The 19,372-nt window shown below is 41.1% G+C and overlaps 1 protein-coding gene across 3 annotated transcripts in view; it reads right to left on the reverse strand.

Annotated features, from left to right (window-relative positions):
* The window catches only part of PSD3 (pleckstrin and Sec7 domain containing 3), a 460,884-nt gene that overhangs the window by 381,303 nt on the left and 60,209 nt on the right, over positions 1-19,372 (reverse strand). The window contains exon 1 of one of the 3 annotated variants that reach the window (XM_012785050.2): positions 16,128-16,363. The exons of the other annotated variants lie outside the window; for them this stretch is intronic. Coding sequence (XP_012640504.2) covers positions 16,128-16,148 — 21 coding nt within the window. The 5' untranslated portion in view covers positions 16,149-16,363. Of the gene's footprint in view, positions 1-16,127; positions 16,364-19,372 lie in introns of those variants that run through there. 3 annotated transcript variants of the gene reach the window in all.

Raw genomic sequence — 19,372 nt, forward strand, 5'->3', positions numbered from 1 at the left:
AAATCCAATAAAATGATTCTCAGAGTCTAATTGTTTCACACTACAGTGGCATTGCTTTGGCACTTATTTATCCATTAAGATGAAACCAACCTACATGCACTGTTTTAATGATTAAATAAGATAATGACTTTAAAGCCTTGGCACAGGTTCGGCATACACTATTCACTCAATAAGAAGTTGTTGCTGTTGTGATTGGCATTAATAATAAATTATATTATTTTATCAGTATTAGAGATTTATCTGTCCCAATTAAGCTGTCAGCTCTAGTTCTCTACAGCACTGAAGGGTTTGCCTTACATATTATTAGCTGTTTTTCACTCCCATCATGGTGATGGCAAAGAAATAAAGTACTGAGGCTCAATTTAAATTGGTGATCCATCAGAAACCAAGATAAAACAACTCTGAAATTAAGACTTAAATTAATGGCAAACAGGATGTGATTTATTGAGTTAATTTAAACTCAAGTTTGCTGAACGAATTGATTGTATCAGTCAAGCAATCCCACTTTTTACAATTAAAAGGAACTACTCCTCCATCATACAATTTAAAGATGAAGTAAATGTACCACTGAGATATGCTGAGGAAGCAGTTTGACACAGAGTTTAAGAGAGTGAGCTCTGGAATCAGACTGCCTATAGTTCAAATCTTATACCTACCATTTAGCCACTGTGTGACCTAGGGCACATTACCTAACCTCTCTGATCTCAGGCTCCTCATCTATAAAATGTGAGTCACCACAGTACCTACCCACCTTACAGAGGTTTGACGGAATCAAATGATGAGGGATTGAAGTGTGTTTGGTATAGTGCTTCTCACCTTTCAAAAACCCTTGGTGATGCTACCGTTGTAACTACTACTCAGAAATTATCTCAAGAAGTAAATTATCCTAAATAATGTTTCTAAAATTATTACCTGAAAGTCTTAGCCATTTTTAATTTATATAGGCTCTCATCTCTGTTAACTATTGCCGAAGTCAATGAACACCTTAGTATTCTTTGCATATTTACAATTATCTATTTTTCAAACATCTATTCATTTTAGGGTAGATTTTAGGATTAATGTAAAAAAACTCCATCCTAATTTTAATATTTAACTAACCACATATGCCATCACTTTAGCAAATCGTATGTTAACAGTAACAGAGAATAATTAGATAAAGGAACAAACAAAACTGTTCTTGTCATACCTACAACTGCTCTCCATATAGACCTGCACTGTCCAATATGACAGCAACATGGGGCCATTTAGCACCTGAAATATGGCAGGTGTGCTGTCAGCATAAAATATATGCCAGATTTCTAAGACTTAGCACAAAAAAATTATTTCATTAATAATTTTTATAGCATTACATATTGGAACAATATTTGTATATATTAGGTTAAATAAAATATATTATTTAAATTAATTTCACTCATTTGGTTTTACTTTTTTAATGTTGCTACCAGAAAATTTAAACTTATATAGGAAATTCTCAACATATTTCCATCGCACAGAACTGATATAGAAGATCCTAAAAAGCATGCCTCATGAAAATTAAATTCAGGACAAGATACATGATCTAAATTATAGCAGAGGCTGAGCATGCTGGCTCAAGCCTGTAATCTTGGCACTTTGGGAGGCTGAGGCAGGAGGATCACTTGAGCTACGATCACTCCACTGCACTCCAGCCTGGATGGCTGAACAAAACTCCATTTTTTAAAAAAATGAAAATGTAAAAAAGTTTAAATAAAAAAAATGCAAAGAGTGGAAAGCCAAAATACTGAAATGCTGTACTGTTATTCTGAGTCAGAAAGTTCCAGATAGAGAAGACCCAGTATGTAAATAATAAAGAAAGAAGAGCAGAAGGAAAAATCTAAGGGAAAAAATAAGCCCAGAAGTAGTACCCTAAGATCTCTCTCTATCCAAAATGAGGTGTGCCGGCATCTCTGGTGTCACCTAGGAGCTTCTTAGGAATCCAGATTTTAGGCCCCACTCCAGACCTAATGAATCAGAATCTTCAGTTTAGGTGATCTGCACAGTAACATCTGAGAAGCAGCTGTTCATCTACACGAGATAAAGAGACATCTTTGCCGGTGCGGTGGCTCACGCCTGTAATCCTAGCTCTCTGGGAGGCCGAGGCGGGTGGATTGCTCAAGGTCAGGAGTTCAAAACCAGCCTGAGCAAGAGCGAGACCCCATCTCTACTATAAATAGAAATAAATTAATTGGCCAACTGATATATATATATAAAATTAGCCGGGCATGGTGGCGCATGCCTGTAGTCCCAGCTACTCGGGAGGCTGAGGCAGGAGGATCGCTTGAGCCCAGGAGTTTGAGGTTGCTGTGAGCTAGGCTGACGCCACGGCACTCACTCTAGCCTGGACAACAAAGCGAGACTCTGTCTCAAAAAAAAAAAAGAGAGACATCTTTATCTTTAAAATACTTAGTCTTAATATCCATCCGTTGTCCTGTGGTTGCTAATCATGAACACAGGATCTTATATGCATAATGCACACAATGAATATTTTTTGTGAATAAATTCTTGGAAATGGGATCCCAGACATGCTTAAAGGATGGTGGGGAATCCGTGCCTTAGGTACGAGCTAAAGAAATCATCAGTGACTGAAAGTGTGTGGCCAGGGTATACCCGAGACCCATGCATACTGCAGAACTAGGACCGCCCTAGGTTAAACAAGATGAGCACATGCTATTCATAACAAAAAAATCATTTAATGAAAGGCTCACACAAAAGAAAAAGTTTGAGTTTTGACAGAGATGGAAAGAACTTTGTATGGTGAAAAAACTGACTGCATTAACAAGAATTAGTGTTTACAACAGCAAGCTAGATGATTTTAGCTGTTTAAAACTCCTCTGAATGGGAATTATGCTACTACATTAAGGATTATCTTTTATCCTCTTCACAGTCTTTCCTGTTAGTATTCAAACATGCTGTTATTCTCCCCATTTTAAAACGTCTCTTGACCCCACTTCTCCCTTCAGTTACATTTCTCACCTCTTTACAGCAAAAATATTTGAAATATTTGTCTACATTTGAAGTTTCCATTTCTCTACATATGCATTATCTTGAATTCTCACTGATCGATTTTTGGGCCCCACTACTCCGCCACACTTCTGTTATCAAGCTCACCAATGACCCCTCCATTGCTAACTCCCTGGTTCGATTCTCATTTGACCCTCATTTTACTTGACCTCTCATGAACATCTGACTCATCCTCTTTGAAGCAGTTTTTTTCACTTTTCACTTGGCTCCCTACACACCAAACCCTCTTGATTTTCCTCAATAGCTGCTCTTCTTCATCATTCTCCTTTATTGGTCCCTTCGCATCTCTCAACTTCAGCATGGAAGCAGCCCAGGTTCTCAGTCCTGAACCTCTTTTCTTTTCCACTGACACTCACTCTCTTGTGGATTTCATCCAGTTATATACTCTCTGACAACTTCCAAATGTTTAACTCTATTCAGACTTCTCTTTTGAAAGCCAGACAAATATTAAATACATCCAACTGCCTACTAGACATCTCCAAAACTGCACACCTGATCCTTCCTCCAAAATCAACCTCTTCCCATCTCAGTTAATGCAACTCCATCCTCCTGGCTGCACACGACAATACCCTGCAAGTCACTCTTGACTTCTCACACTCACACCCCACTCTCAGTCAATCAGAAAACCCTTCCCACTCAACGTTCAAAACATACCCCTCTGGTTCACCACTTCGTTCACTTAGGTTACTACACTAGCCTCCTAACTGGTCTGCCCCTTTCTGCCCTTCCCCACCTCAGTCTATTCCCATGAGACACAGCAGCAATGTGTCCTCTAAGCCAGATCATGTCACATCTTTATTTGAAACTTTCTAACTGGCTTTTCTGCTCATTCTAAGTACAAATCAAAGCCCTTACAATAGCCTAGAAGGCCCCACAGGAGCTCGTGATGGTACCTGCTTCTCTGTGCCCACTCTACTCCAGCCAGGCTGCTCTTCTCTTCATGGAAGGCAGGAAGCATAGCACTGCCTCAGGGCTTTGCACTTGCTGCCCCCTCTCCCTGGAGCACTCTTCCCTCTTCTTCACGTCTTTCATCACCTGTCATCTCAGTGAGGCCATCTTATAACTGCAACTCTACCCACTCCCAGCCTCCCTCCTCTGCTTTAGTTTTCCCTGAAGGACTTCACACACCATCGACATACTATACATGCGCATGCACACATACACACACTCTCTCTCTGTCTTGCAAAAGCAAGAAATTTTTTTTCTCCATTTTGTTGTCCACTGTATCCCTGGTGCCTAAAATAATGCCTGGTACACAGAAGACACTCAAATAAATATTTGCTGAATGACTGTATAAATGCAGGAAAGATGACAGTGACGCACAGCTGCACATGACCTATTCTCATATACTTTGTAGCCTTTTTAAAGAGTTGTATTTCAAATAAGTCACTTTGTATGCATATTCAGATATTACGGAAAAAGCTGCTTCAATTTGATAATTAACCTCACACAAAATCTGATCCATTGAAAAGATATTGCTCTCTAAATAGAGCTAAAATTCTCCAAGAATGCTCAGCTTTCTCAAAACCCTTGTTTCACCAGAGCTCATTTAAAAGATGGGTCCCAAAAAGGTAGACCCTTCCTGCAAGCAGGTGGAAATAGCCAGGCCAATAGAATGGACTTTGATTTCCTTAGATGAAAGAGAAATTATGACGCAAAGTACAAAGCACTTTATGGTTTAATGGTATATAAAATCTGGGTGTAACCCACTTTCAGTGAACTTTTGGACTCAAGTACAAGTGAGAAAAAAATGTTTTTTGTTGTTTTACACTTTAGTAATGTACTTACTCAGTAGATGGACATAGTGGGACCTATTTTCATAAACCACATTTTAAAAGAAATTAAAATTATCTTCCAGGTAAAAGGAAAGCAAAATAATTTTGGCAAAATGTTTAGATATAAAAATAAATTATTCAGGAGTGAAGTAGCTTTGTACACAACAGAAGTAATGTGAGACAGATAAAAGCCAAAAGTGATTTAAAACAAAATGGAAAGAGTCTTAATTTCTCTACCTTATAATATTAGTTTCCATATACGATGTCAGGTTCGCTTTCGTTTCTGGTTACATATACAGCAGAAGCTCTTAACTGCCCTCCAATTAACCGATTCCAAGATGAACAGCCACGCTGTAAGACGTGCTGTCTAACACCCATTATCACCTAAGGCTCGCAGCTAGTAATCACGACTCATGAAATTCTGCTCCCACCACTGAGTTGATGATTACCAAGAATCAGTTGTGTTTGCTCCCAAATGGATTTGTGCTCATTGTACTTGCTACTGAAATTATGTAATTTCAATATTCTGTAAAACAAATACAGGCATAATAAGAGTTGTTTCACCGTGAAAGCTAAATGGAATGCTGTAGAAAGAAGCCATTAAATGGCCATAAGAGAATTCTAATGGTAAATGTTTTACATTTTAATTGTTTTTACTAAACAGAAGCAAAATAAAACTTATAAAACATTTGTAAAATATAAAGGTTCATAATGCAAATACCCCTGTATATGCCACCAGGTTAAGAAAATGGAATTACCATTCTCCTAACTCCCCTGTGAATCTTATTGCTATATAATAATTTTGTAAATTAAACCATTTTATCACTGACTAAATAATCACAAATACATTTATATTAGTAATGCTTCTAAAATTTTGGCTTTAATTTCTCTAACCTATCAATTTCTTTTAAATCTATAAACTACCTATCTTTACTTAAGCTCCAGTTTTAGAATATTACGCTATGTCTCAATAGATTTTTTTCTTCCCAAACAGGACCCAGCAATATAAGTCATCAACTGGTATACAAGCCATACCAGGAAGGTAGGGAGAAATGTATCAAAAATGGAAAAATATGATAAAATCAAAAGAATGAATGAAACAGAATTGCTGAGACCGTTAAAACACACCAGGCCAACTCAGCCAGCGCCTTTATCTACTTCTATCAGAAATCTCTGCCAGAAAGGAAAGAGCAGGGTGAGGAAATTCAAAGTAGCACATCACTCTTATCTTTTGTGCCCTAGGTTGTCATTTGCAAGAGAGCTATGATAAAACTCACACACCTGGAGCTCTAAAAGCAGCCCATGGATGCTGACTGTGAAGTGGGGAAATCCCACTTCTCCAAAGCAGGAGATGTAATGAGACCCCACAGCAAAGCCAACAGCAAAAATTATTAGGCCAGAAATCCCATTGACTCTGGAAATTCTATTTCACCATTAGACAAGGCTAAATGTCAAAGCAGCTACTCAGTCCATATATTCTTGGGACGGTTCCTGTGCTTAGCTATTTAAGAGCCTATAGTGCTTAACACATTCATTGAACAAACATTTATTGAATGACGATGTGTCAACGCACCACACAAAGTAGTCTTCCCTTGGTATCCTCAGGGGACAGGTTCTAGGCTCTCCTTCAGAGCAGATGCTCAAGTCCCTTACATATAAAATGGTGTAGTATTTGCATATAGCCTACACACAACCTCCTGTATACTTTAAATCATCTCTAGATTACTTATAATACCTAATACAATGTAAATGCTATGTAAATAGTTGTTATACCTTATTGTTTAGGGACTAATGAAAAGAAAAAATGTCTGTACATTTTCCATACAGACATAACTTTTTAAAAGTATTTTTGATGGAATCCACAGATACAGAACCCATGGATACAGAGGGCTAACTATACTAGAATTTTCCTCTTGGCATCAATAAAGCACACCTATAGGTAATCACAGTATAGGGTACAAGAAGGGACAGTTTTAAGATTTGATAGATGTGTGACTTTGAGACGGGTGATGACAATTCCACCTCCCACTTGGGGAAGTGTAACCTACCATCCAGGTCACACTTACTGCTGCCTTAATGTTTTTCAGAAACTGCTCTAAGCCCTTCCCAACCACTAAATGCTAGTGAGGTATTCCATGAATTCAATGAGGCAGCAAGGAACAGAGATGTTAAGATAATTCGCCCAAGGTGACACCCCTAGAAGGTGACAGAGCCAGGAAGGAAATCAGACTATCTAATCCAATATCACATTCTAACCACTATGCTGTACTGCCTCTTGGTGACACAGAAATCCTTTAACAGACAAGAGCCAAGTGTGGTGGGTCACACCTGTGATCCCAGCTGCTAGGGAGGCTGAAGTGGGAGTATCACTTGAGGCCAGGAGTTGAAGGCTGCAGTGCCCTATGATCACAACTGTGAATAGCTACTGAGTTCCAGCCTGGGCAACATAGCAAGATCCTACCTCTAAAAAAAGAATTAAAAAGAGAGAGAGAGAGAGAGAGAGAACAGGCAAATGAGTCTTCCCCCTGCCAACTTTCCATTTATCAAATTTTCAGGAGACCCTAACCAGCCACCTAAAACAAGCAAAGTGCAGAGATTATATAAAATGTGGTCTTTCTTTCCATGTCCTTTTCTCCCCTTGGGTTTGTTTCATGGAGATCTGTATGGCTACGGGAGGCCTCCAGAGATTCAGCAATGAGAAGAAAATATGAACTCATCTTAAAAAGGAGGGAAGGAGGAAGGAGGATTACTCTCAAGGGAGCAGTGGCAACCTTATAACTTGAAAATGTTGTGAGCCTAGTTTAAATTTTTACAAACTATCTCTAGCATGTGGGGGTGCAGGGGGACAATTTGAGTTGCCTCCAGATCCAGTGCTGAGGTCAGCAAAGTGGCCAGACTGGCTGGATCAGCTCCTCATATTCTCCCTCAGTGAGACATGGTTGCCACCTGGAGGCCACACCCACTAAAGAGGACTAATTAAGCTGCAGAGGAGACCACTAAAAGGTCATTAATTCACCTGTTAGATCAGAGTTTCACAAACATGCTGATCTTAAGAATCACATGGAGTGACTATGAAAAGTGGCCCTTCAGAACCACTAAACCAGAATCTTCAGGCAGCTCTAGAAATCTAAAGCCAGGTAATTCTTGTGATAGACAAGTTTGATTAAATCATGAAATTACAGGCCCGAAAAGAATCAAGAGGAGTCTTCTGGGTAGGGTATCCTCCTTTCAAGAAGTTCTCCATCTAATCCAGGGTAACACTAGTTTCTATACATAAAAGTCTCCAGAGAATCCACTTCCAAAACTTCCTTTCAGTACACATAAGAGTCTCAAGTCTTCAGAGCTTTGTGGTTCTCCCAAGTGGCTCAGGCAAAGCATCCTTTTTAGGATGTAAGGGCGGGGATCTATGCTGAGCCCCCTCATGCTTTGCTTAAGATAAATAACCTCACGTATGTCAAAGGACAGAACAAGAAAGTGAAAAGACAGCCAACAGGAAGGTAGAATATATTTGCAAAACATATATCTGGTAAGAGACCTATATCCAGAAAATACAAACAACTCTTACAATTAATAATAAATGAACAAAAAAAACCCAAGCAGGGGTGGGGAACCTGCGGCCTCAAGGCCACATGTGGCCCTCCAGATCCCCAAGTGCAGCCCCTCGACCAAATCCAAACTTCACAGAACAAATCTGTGCAGTAAAATTTGTGTTCAGTCAAAAGGCCACAAGTGGCCCTAAGGGTGCAGGTTCTCAGCACCATTAGTCTTTAGGAAAATGACAAGAAAAACCACAAGGAGATATTACTTTACATCCACTAGGATGGCTAGAATAAAAAAGAAAGAAACAAGTGTTGATGAGGATGTAGAGAAATGGGAACCGTCATACATTGCTGATGGGAATGTAAAATGGTACTTTGTGAAAAACTGTTTGTCAATTACTCCAAGTATTAAACACAGACTTCCAATATGACCCAGCAATTCCCCTCCTATACCCAAAAGAAGTGAAACCACATATCCACACAGAAACTTGTATGCTAATATTCATAGTGGCATTATTCCTAACTGCCAAAAAGTAGAAACAATCCATCAACTGATGAATGGATGAATAAAATGTGACCTGTCTATTCAATGACATTATTCAGCCATGAAAAGGAAGTACTAATATATGCTGCAATATGCATAATGCAAACATTATGCTGTGTGAAAAAAGCCAGTCACAAAAGGCCACATACTATATGATTCCATTTACATGACAAGTACAGAACAGGAAAACCCAAAAAGCCAGAAAACAGATTAGTGGTTGCCTGGGGCATGAAATGGGGCAATGCCAGGACTAAGGGGTGTGGTGACAGCTTAGGGTCTGGGATTTATTTTTGAGGTGATGAATATGTTCTAAAGTTGACTAGGGTGATAGACGCCCAACTTTGTGACCATACTAAAAATCACTGAATAGACACTTTCAACAAGTGAGTTTTGTGGTATGTGAATTTTATCTCAATAGTTGTTGAAAAAAAGAATCTCATTTAACAAGAGCCTCAAATTTCATCCTCTGAAAATAAAGATACCCTATCACCTACCTTTCAGTAAAGAATATAGATATACACACACAAAATGCACATGTATGCATGTGTGTACACACACACATACACACGCTCAATAATACCTGGCTCATAATAAATACTGAATAGACATCATTCCTTCTCTCTTCCTATACCCATATTTTTGTATTATGCCTTTATATCATTGTATTTTTAATACAAATTACAAAACTCAAAATTGGAATGTATTTCAACAGAGGCCTAACTGTGAGAATGCTCTCATGGTTTCACACATGCTAACCTCAAGGCTCCTAACTCTGGAGAAACCCTAGTGCCCATAAATGTGGCTGTCTACCTCCAGACTTGTCACTAAAAAGTATTGGGGGATAAAGAATAAGATCTTTTCCTCAGTTCCACGTCCTTATTAGAGTGTCCTCTATCTCTAATCAAGGGACACTGGTGCCTTCACTTACCTATAGTTTAAAAGCTCAGCACACTCCTTGCCAATAGACATGCTATTCAGGCATTTTCCCTGTCAGTTTCATCTACATTGAAAAATCTACTGGGTCTCTACGACAGCTCTGCAGGTGTGCTCCAAAGACCTTAGCTGCTTTGATATCTAGCACTACCCCCCTGAATATTTATTGTGATGCTATGCAGATTCATAGAGTGCTCGAAGCTACAGAACCATCCACAGCTTGCAACTACAAAAAAAAGGTCAACTGCAGTGTTTTCACCACCTCCTTTAGCTATCAAAAAACTCCCAGCCATTTCTTCAATTAATAGTAGCCAATAGTCAACCAGTTCAAACACTGTCCCATTTTATCAAAAGCTTTTCCTCCATCTTGCTGAGTATTACCAATTGTTACAAAATTTGTTCATTTTTTTTTTAGAATAGTCCCTACTGTTGAATACAACACTTTTCTTCTCATCATTTTCAATGATTTCATCTCTATTCGTTGCCATTAAACCATGTCCCCCATACACTCTTGCTGCTTTTCCACTTATCAGACATGACAGGGTAAATATGTACAGTACTCAAATTTTATCAAAGCCCAGTTGGTAAACACACCGTGAGCAACCAGGTGGTTAGGAGAGAAATGACAGCCCAGGACAGACAATGCCAACTACTAAAGCACTTTTGCTCTAAAGCTCTGCTGTCCAATATACTAACCACCTGAGGCTATTCATTGAAATTAAACTTAAAAATTCAGTTCTTAAACTTCACTAGCCATATTTCAAGTGCTTGGTTATCCACATGCACCTACTGACTACCTTTTAGACAAGGCTGATTAAGGGCATTTTCATCATAGCAGAAAGTTCTACCGAACAATGCTGATTCAGGAACTAACTTCATCGATTCTATGAAAGTTCACAAGCTCTGAATTCTTAAATACAGCAGTTTCAATATTTACTGATTATGAAGTCTGACTCTCAGAAGTATGACCCAAGTGCCTCTGAATGTTCTTGGCAGGTTGTCCCAGGTCAGCGGACAAGGTTTTTTGGAGCCTATTACAGAGCTTGGCACATGGTAAGTACTTAATATTTGCTGAATAAATGAATAGCAGATCGATGTTTGTACTTCATTTTCTGCTCTGATTTACTTACAGCTATTAGCTCATGGAAAGCAATGCGATTTTTCTTTTCTTTATAGGAGATTTTTATACGGAAAAAGACACATCAGCAGGTAGGGAAGGCAGCTCATGGACCTTCTGTAGCCACTAGAAATGAATCCACAAAACAAAAACAAAAAATCTGCCCAAAGGGAACTTTGATATTCAAGCAGTAAGTTTTAGACCCAGGTAAACATCTTGCTTCTTCGAACACCCACTACTTGTAGATTTTAGGGACATGAAGAGAAGGTCAGGGCAGATGCTCTGGAATATCACATAGCCTGCTGCCAATTTCTCAGCATTTTTCCAACATAACTTTGTTAGAAAATAATATAAAAAGGCAGCAATCATCTCCTAGCGTGGTCTGTGCCATTCACACCTAGATTGCCCCTTCCCTTGGTGCACTATGACTCAATCTATACTATGCCTATCATATAACTTCTTGGAAAGTAAGAGTTTTCAAAAATCTACATTAAAAAATGTAAATTTTCATATACAGAAAAAAGTAGTCCCATTGGCCCTTAACTAATAATCTCCTGAAGGCCAAACAAAAGCAGGTATAGCTGCTTCTATTTTACATTTTCTACTTCCTTTGCCCACAGACCAACTAGCCATAGGAAGAACCAAGCAGCTCCATTCTATAATTCACTTATTCTTAGCAAAGATCTGAGAACAGAAGGCCAGAGAAACAGGGAGCAGCTGCCGCCTGATCTTCTTATTAATGCCCTGGGCTCATTCCCCATCCTCCTCCTAATTGTTTCAAACTCCTTTTCGCAACAACCTCTAAGCACCAGCTCATGGGAAGAAATAACAAGGAAAAGCTGCCTTCTCTGTGTCAACACCCACTGTGGTAGAACCGTCTACATCACATCTGAGATGATGTAATTAGAAATTAAAATAGGCGAGCCTTACATTCCATTTTCAATTGTTAATCTGCTTTACTTTGGATTCCAACTAATGAAACTCCTTACATGTGGCCCTACAGTGATGCCTATAGGCACTGCAGGGTTTGGGGGCGGTTTTGGGGCGGGGGGTGTTTTGTTTGTTTTAATTACACAATTTCCATCTCTTGAGTCAAACAACAATCTTGGTCTTGCTACTTAAGCCAACAGATATATAAAATAATGGTTGCTGATGAATTAGTCATCAGATATTCAGATTCCAAGACCCAAAGAATCTAAGTTATTATAGCCAAAAAGCTCAGTTTCTGCGACACTCAATGCTAACTTTTAAGGACAAAAAAGCAGCATGGTGGTTAAGAAAATTGGACTTAGCTGAAATCTCAGCTCTGCCACTTACTTATTAGCTGTGAGATCTTGAGTACATTTCTTAACCCCTGCAGACTTTCAGAGACAATGACAGGACTGACCTCATAGGTTGTCATCAGGACTAGGGGAGATAGTCCACATAAGAACTCAATAAATATCAGCTGTGACTGTAACAATGAATGCCCCATGCCTGAAAAATATCACTTAAAATAAGAGTTTTCCAAAAGTTAGGACTTAAGATGAAACTTAACAGGAAAATGCTGCTTCTCTTAAGACCCACATGACAATACTATGTAAGTAAAGAGGCCCAGCCCAGGTCAAAATGTTAATTTTTCCACTTACTCTAACTCCAAGAATATTCTTTTAAAAATATCCATCAACTTGTACAAATTATTCTGATTCATCTCACTAATTTATGGTCCGAAAAGAGGGAGTTTCAAACCAGAGGGCTGTTCGCTGTAAAGCAAGCCCCAAGGAGAGGTCAGCCCTGGCCACAGCCTGGCTGTCTCATGGAGGAAGGAGAAAGGAGCTGGCGGATCCATCACCCCACAGGTGTCACCAAGAGAGAAAATGCTGGGCCACCTCTGTGCCCTGAAGTGTCAACAAAGTCCCTGCCCACTCGGCACCAACTGGGCCCCAGTTTGTTGACCTTCTGGGCACAGTGAAAAATCATTCATTAAATAGGGCAAAAAGTACTGCAGGGACATGTGCTATTTTTATATAAATAACACAAGCAAAGATTATTAATGTTAAGAGCTGCACATTATTTGCAAATGAGACATGGAAATTTGGTAATTTGGATTTAAGAATAACTTGTTAACTACATGCTGCAAATTATCCTTTTCCTCCATTGTAAACTGCAACAGCCACTACAGCTAACACTACTTAATTTGGAACTTGTGAAAAATTGTCTTTGGAAGATGGTCATGTAACTCGGAAAGGCTCTTTCAAAAAAATAATGCCACCACTTCAATTCCTTCCAGCAAATCTCTGAGTCTGTATACAATATCACAGTCAATACAAGCTGTCAAGACAGGGATACTCTGAATAAATGCTCTGGAGGATTTCATCTGGATCCTGTACTTCCCTAAAATAAAGCCAGGCTGGTTTTTACTGTAAAAGAACTAGGAAGAACAGGCAGAATTCAAGGTGAAACACTTCCACTCCGACCAAGGGAAGCCAAGGACAACCATCGGGAAGAACCCCTAAATGTTGAGAACCATGACAACAGCAGTGATTTGAGATTAGAAGAGACCCCCCCCCAGCCTTCTGTAAGCTGATTCAAAAAGTACAGTACAGTACATGGATTTTGGTCATCAGATTATTTTTCAAAGTCTGCCTAACCCTCAATCATGTCTGAATTCATTTCTAAAAATTGAGAACGATCATTATCCATAACTTACCTCCTACTCCAACCCAAACCCAAAGATATGCTCATTTTGTAATTGCCAAATGACATTACCCCACATAAACCTCAAACAAACCAGTCTTGAAGCCAAAGCACGTACACACTTTAATATTCACATGGTTTTTGCCTCAGCAGCTCTTAACCAAGGCTGAGATTAACCCATTACCACACTGGTGTCTTAGTTTATAAATAATACATAACAAATCACTCCAGAATTTCTATAAAGGAAAAAAATCACCTCTAAAAGTAGTCATGCCTTAGACATTTTTTTTTCAATGTATTACCAGGCTAAATTCCACTCAAATATTTTCCATCTGCTTTGGCAAACACATACATAAATATCAAAGTTTGAGAACCAGAACAGAGACATGGATGTAAAGTATCTCTGAATTCCCCTTTTCAATGATCTGCTTTTCTATCTTATTATTTTATTTCCAAATTCTCAAGATTTACTACCCTATAAGGTTTCCAAGGTTGTCCATTTTTTTCATTGCTAGCATTTACATTAATTAAAAGCAAAATTGAACCACTTACATGCAAAATACCTAATAAGGTATGTATTATTCCTTGGTCACAAATGAAGGGAACAGTGTCCACAAAACTTCTTTTTTAAAGTAAACACACATTAAGGTTTGCAAATCAAGCTTCTTATTCACGCATTTCTAAAAATAACATTCAACCACGGAATTTCACCTTAATACAGTTATTTTAGCCTTGGAGATTTAATCACTCTCCCAAATTGAATAGCCAAGATAAGAGTGTTGATCCATTCACAGAACACACAGAGATATTTAGAATGTGAAATTAGGAGTACATCCATGAATAAGCAATGCAAACGCAAGTCTAGGCATGGAAACATAAAATGTTAGAGCTACAAGGCTCTGAGAGAGCATGTATCTATCCAATCCCCTCACCCTACAGAGGAGGAACTTTAGCTACCTAATACAAAGGTTAAATGATTTGCCCAAGACAGTGACAAAAATTCACCCAATCAGTGGCAAAACCTACATGCCTGGTGTCCTACCTACTAGTCCAAGTGTTTTCCCTGGTACCAACCACTCCACTCCTTTTGGTACAAAGAGCTTTTTATTAATGAACTATCTGACAAACACGACCAAATCATTTGTGGATGAATATAAGAAGGCTGTAGAAAGACACGTACCCAGCCACTAAAAATTGGTTGAGAAGATGCTAGCTTAATTGTGCATTTGTTTTACTGGTTCAATTGAACACGTTGCATTTTTAACTGCTGAAGAGGAATGTAATAACTTATTAAAAGAAAATCTCTTGATTTGTAAACACTCTCAGAAAAGAAAGGATGGCAAAGTACTTCTTGGAAGAGGATAGAAAGTGCATTTCCCTTCCTTCAGCAAGGAACATCCTTTCCCCCACATCTCACAAAAAACCAATCAACCCCTCCCTTTCAAGGTCCAGCTCGATGGCCAGCTCCTCTCTGAGAACTTCCAAGCCCTTAGGCCAGAATCTCTCCTTCCTCTGGGATTCTCCATCATAACCTATGCATAAGTCTCTTTCTCCTACTAAAAGCAATCTCCTTGAGAGCAGAAATCCTGTCTTACTCACCTGGCTATTGGGCTTTGCAAAATCCTCTGCACAGACTCAATTATAACTAATGAATGGCAGCATTTGCTGCCAGAATCCCACTTACAGTAATTTTCCAGATCGCCCGCTTCCCTACCCCAACACCTGGAGCCACTCAAGAGCGATTGTGGAGCGGAAATCTTGGGTCCCACCGTCAGGAGACCAGTCTCCGAAGAATGAAATCCCAGTGCCCATTACCGCCTCTGCTCTAGTAGGTGTTTAATATCCTTTAACATCCCGGAATGGCGAAATTAATCATTTATTATTTAGGTCACCGACAACATTCTAAACCCACGTTGTCTAATCTGTGTTAACCTTTTTTTTTTTTTATCTCAGAACATCATTTGCCAGGACATTCATCTGAAAACAATGGATAAAGTTAAATGCATGTAAAATGGAATGATGTAAACGTCTTTAAAAGCTACTGGGAATATTACACCGAATAATCTCCCCTTGTCTGTTTGCTCGCTCAATGCAAGTTTGTTGAGGTTTTTTTTTTTCTTTCTGACAGAAACGTGATAGTCCCTAAATACAAGGACTGACTTGGCAGAGTAAATCGGCACATCAGGTCCTCTAAATGCTTTCCTCCTTTTGATCTTTAAGCAAGAGCCAGTACTCTAGCTTTTCCCTCAGGTTTTCAAAGCAGAGGGATGAACTAAAACCCCTAAACCTTAACACCACAAAGTTGATCCTTCTGGGCTCCCAACAAACACAAAGGAAGCAAGCGCAAAAAGGAAAATAGTTACCAGAACCTATCGTCAAGACACAGACACAAGTGGCCCCGGGGACCCTGAGGGACGGAGGAGCGACAAAGCAAACCGGACCCCACGTCGGGCAGCGGACCCCGCGCGCCCCGCGCCCCCGCCCGGGTCGTCCCGGAGCCTCACCGCGGCGTTGCTCCCTTCCATCTTCCATCGCCCGCCCCGGCCGCCGCGCCGAAACCGCCGCCGGGCGCTCGGGGAGCCGGAGCCGCAGGGCGCGAGTGCGGGCGGTCGGCGCCGCGTGCTCTTTGTTGGGCTCCCGGGACGGCCGAGCGGCGGCGGCCGGCGCGCACCCTGGCGGAGGCTGCCCAGGCTGCGGAGCCCGCCGCGGCCGCCCTCCCGGGCCCCGGCAACGTCAAAGCGAAGGCGGTGGCGGCGGCTGGGGGTGGGGTGGGGAGGGGGAGGGGGCGGGCTGGGGGCGGGGCCGGCGCTCCGGGGAAGGCGAGGGAGGGGCGGGGCAGGAGGCGCGGGGGCGGGGCCCCGGGGGCGCGGCGGGACAGCGCGGGACGCGACCTGGCCTCGGCGCTCGGGTCTCCGGCAGCCCGGGCCCTCCGCTGCTTCCCGGGGCCCCGCGCTCTCCGTGGGCCCGGCCTGCCGCCCGAGAGCGGAAACCTGCCTGTTGCTTTGTCTTCTTCCCTAACAGTTTTCCCAGCCCGAGAAAAGTGAGAGGCGCTTTCCCTGCTGCTTCCTCTCAGGAAGGGCCGTGTGAGGGGAGCCGCGAGCTGGGCGCCGTCTCGCCGGGTCCCGGGCGGCGACGCGGAGAGCAGGGCGGGCGCGGGCCCACGCGTCCCCTTGGGGTCCCGGGGCAGCCGAGCAGGGCTCCGCCGGCGTCGGGGTTGGGGTTTGTCGGCCTCTGACCGGGCTTCCCCCGGGCAACGAGCCGCCGCCGGAGCCTTTGGTCCCGGGGACCCGTGACCCATTGAAGGTCCCTTCCCCTTTGAGGCGGATCCGCCCGCAGCCTTGCCCCGGGACTGTCCCGCACCGGGAGCGCGTGCCGGGGACAGGGCACGAAAAACCACGTTTTCTATCTGAAGTGCCGCCGACCGGCACCTTTCTTCTTCTCTGCCGTTGATCTGCGCCGCGAGGAAAGCGCTGGAACGGCGCCCTCCTCTGGTAAAGGGAGAGGGGGACCTAAAAGCCACCCCCTTTCAGTCTGGAAAGTCCAAGCACCTGGAGGTAGACACCCTGGCCAGCTGCACAGTAGTCCCACGTTTGTTGTACAGCTTTATTGTTCCAAAGATGAGTCTTCTTCAAATCAGTAAAAGATGCCCAAATGAAGAGACGTGACTAAGTTGGCCAAGCTTAGGTTTGGGGGTGGGATCAGGTGCCCTGGTGGCTTCAGGCTGCCAGGTGAGCTCACTTGCTCTTGGTCCACTGAGCGCAGCAAGATGCAGCAAGACCACATGAGTCGCCTCCTTTTGCTTTGTCCCATCTACATCTGTCAAAGTCAGTCCGGGGCACCCACCAGAGGAACCAGACTGAGGGAGGGGATGCATTTATACAAATCCATTCCAACTTCTGACAATGACCGCAGCTCCTGCTCCCCCAGCTAGAGCAGCAATATGAGCAGACGAGTAGGTTTTGAAGCTCCCCGGTCACTTGGGCATATTTCCCGTTTATGCATGTTCCTTAACCCTTACATAAATACCCTACAGAGACAGTCCCTGTGTGCCTATTCCCCAATAAATTCCTACCTTACTTGAACCTTGGGTGGGTCTGGTGATTTTGGTGGCAAGGAATCAGAAGTTAAGACTAGGTACAAAATGTAGTTACTACTGTGGACCTCGAGGACTGGCCTGGTGGACTTTCCCTGGAAAATTAACCAACAACTCCTAAACCCAGACATAACTAATCATACAGGAGGCAGGGCAGACCTGGATTTACATGAACTTACTAGTTAAGGGATTTGGAAATAGACACCTATAATCTGAGCCTTTGTGTCCTCCATTATAAAATTGGGTTAATAATGCCTTGCAGAACTGTTATTAGCATGATAAATTATATAAAGTCCCTGGCCCATAGTGAATATTCGATAAAGAAGTATTTTGAAAGTTAGGCAACACAGATGTGTTTCCCATTTTCATCACAAAGGGAGTTGTTTTTTTCCTCCCTGAAGCCAAAATGTTTTAAGATTTTACTTATAAAGCTGATCACATATATTAAATAAATCGTTTGTTTTCCCAAGTTTAAATCACTGAAGATTACATTGTTAAAGGTTCTGGTTAGCATAAATTAACCTGTGTTACAAGTACTAAGGTGATAAAGCCAGAAGCAAATCAAGTAAATGTTGACCTCTCATTTTGCCAGCAAGTATCTTATGTCTAAATATTTTGTTAGGCTTATGGGAAATATTGAAAATGGAGTAAGAACCCTCTTTTCTGCAGATCCGAGGAACCCAGCTCAACTGATCCCTTTAAAAGGGGCCTGGGCTGGTGTATATTTATCCAATACCATATTCTTTCCCCAAATCTTTCCATGAGCTCTAGTGTATGTGATGTAGAAAGAAAAACTATATAGTAGACAAGACATTAGATATTGGAGGTCAAAAGAAGAAATGAAAAGGAAGGTGAAATTCTATCATGTCTTATTCATGCATATAGTTAATCTTTACTATTTCTGACAGCCACTGAAAAGCCCAGATTATGAAATATTTTATTTTTTTGGTACAAAAGTGAATATTTACTTAGAATGAAAAAGAAATCTCAAATACAAATTTCTAAATGTTGGACAAATCCCACATCATCAAATCCAGAAAAATCATGTAATATTTTTATCAATAAAATCAATATTTTATCAATATCAAGTTTATATATTTTATTATATGTTTTTATTAATTAACTTCCTAAAATACCTCGATAATACTTCTCTTAGTCTGTTTTCTGCTGTAATAACAGAATACCACAGACTGGGTAATTTATAAAGAAAAAAATTATTTCTCACAATCCTGGAGGCAGGGAAATCCAAGAGCATGGCAGCAGCACTTGGCAAGGGTCATCCCATGGTAGAAGTGAGCACAAGAGACAGAAAGCAAATGAGGGCCAAACATATCCTTTTATCAGGAGTCCATTCTCAAGATGACTAACCCACTCTCAAAATAACAGCATTAATCTCTTCATGAGCACCTCTTTAAGGCTGCACCTCTTACTACTGTTACCATGGCAATTCAATTTCAACATGGCAGGGACATTCAAACCATAGCAATACTTTTTCCTTTCCAAATGAAATTTGGCTATATGCTCTTGATCACCTCTTTGGAATTATTTTTTTTTAAAATAGTTTTACTGAGATCTAATTCACATACCACAAAACTCAACCATTTAAAGTATATAATTCAATGTTTTTTTCACATATTCAGAGGTTATACAGAGTTT

The sequence above is a fragment of the Microcebus murinus genome, chromosome 24 (genome assembly GCF_040939455.1).
Source record: "Microcebus murinus isolate Inina chromosome 24, M.murinus_Inina_mat1.0, whole genome shotgun sequence".
In the NCBI taxonomy this organism is placed as follows: domain Eukaryota; kingdom Metazoa; phylum Chordata; class Mammalia; order Primates; family Cheirogaleidae; genus Microcebus; species Microcebus murinus.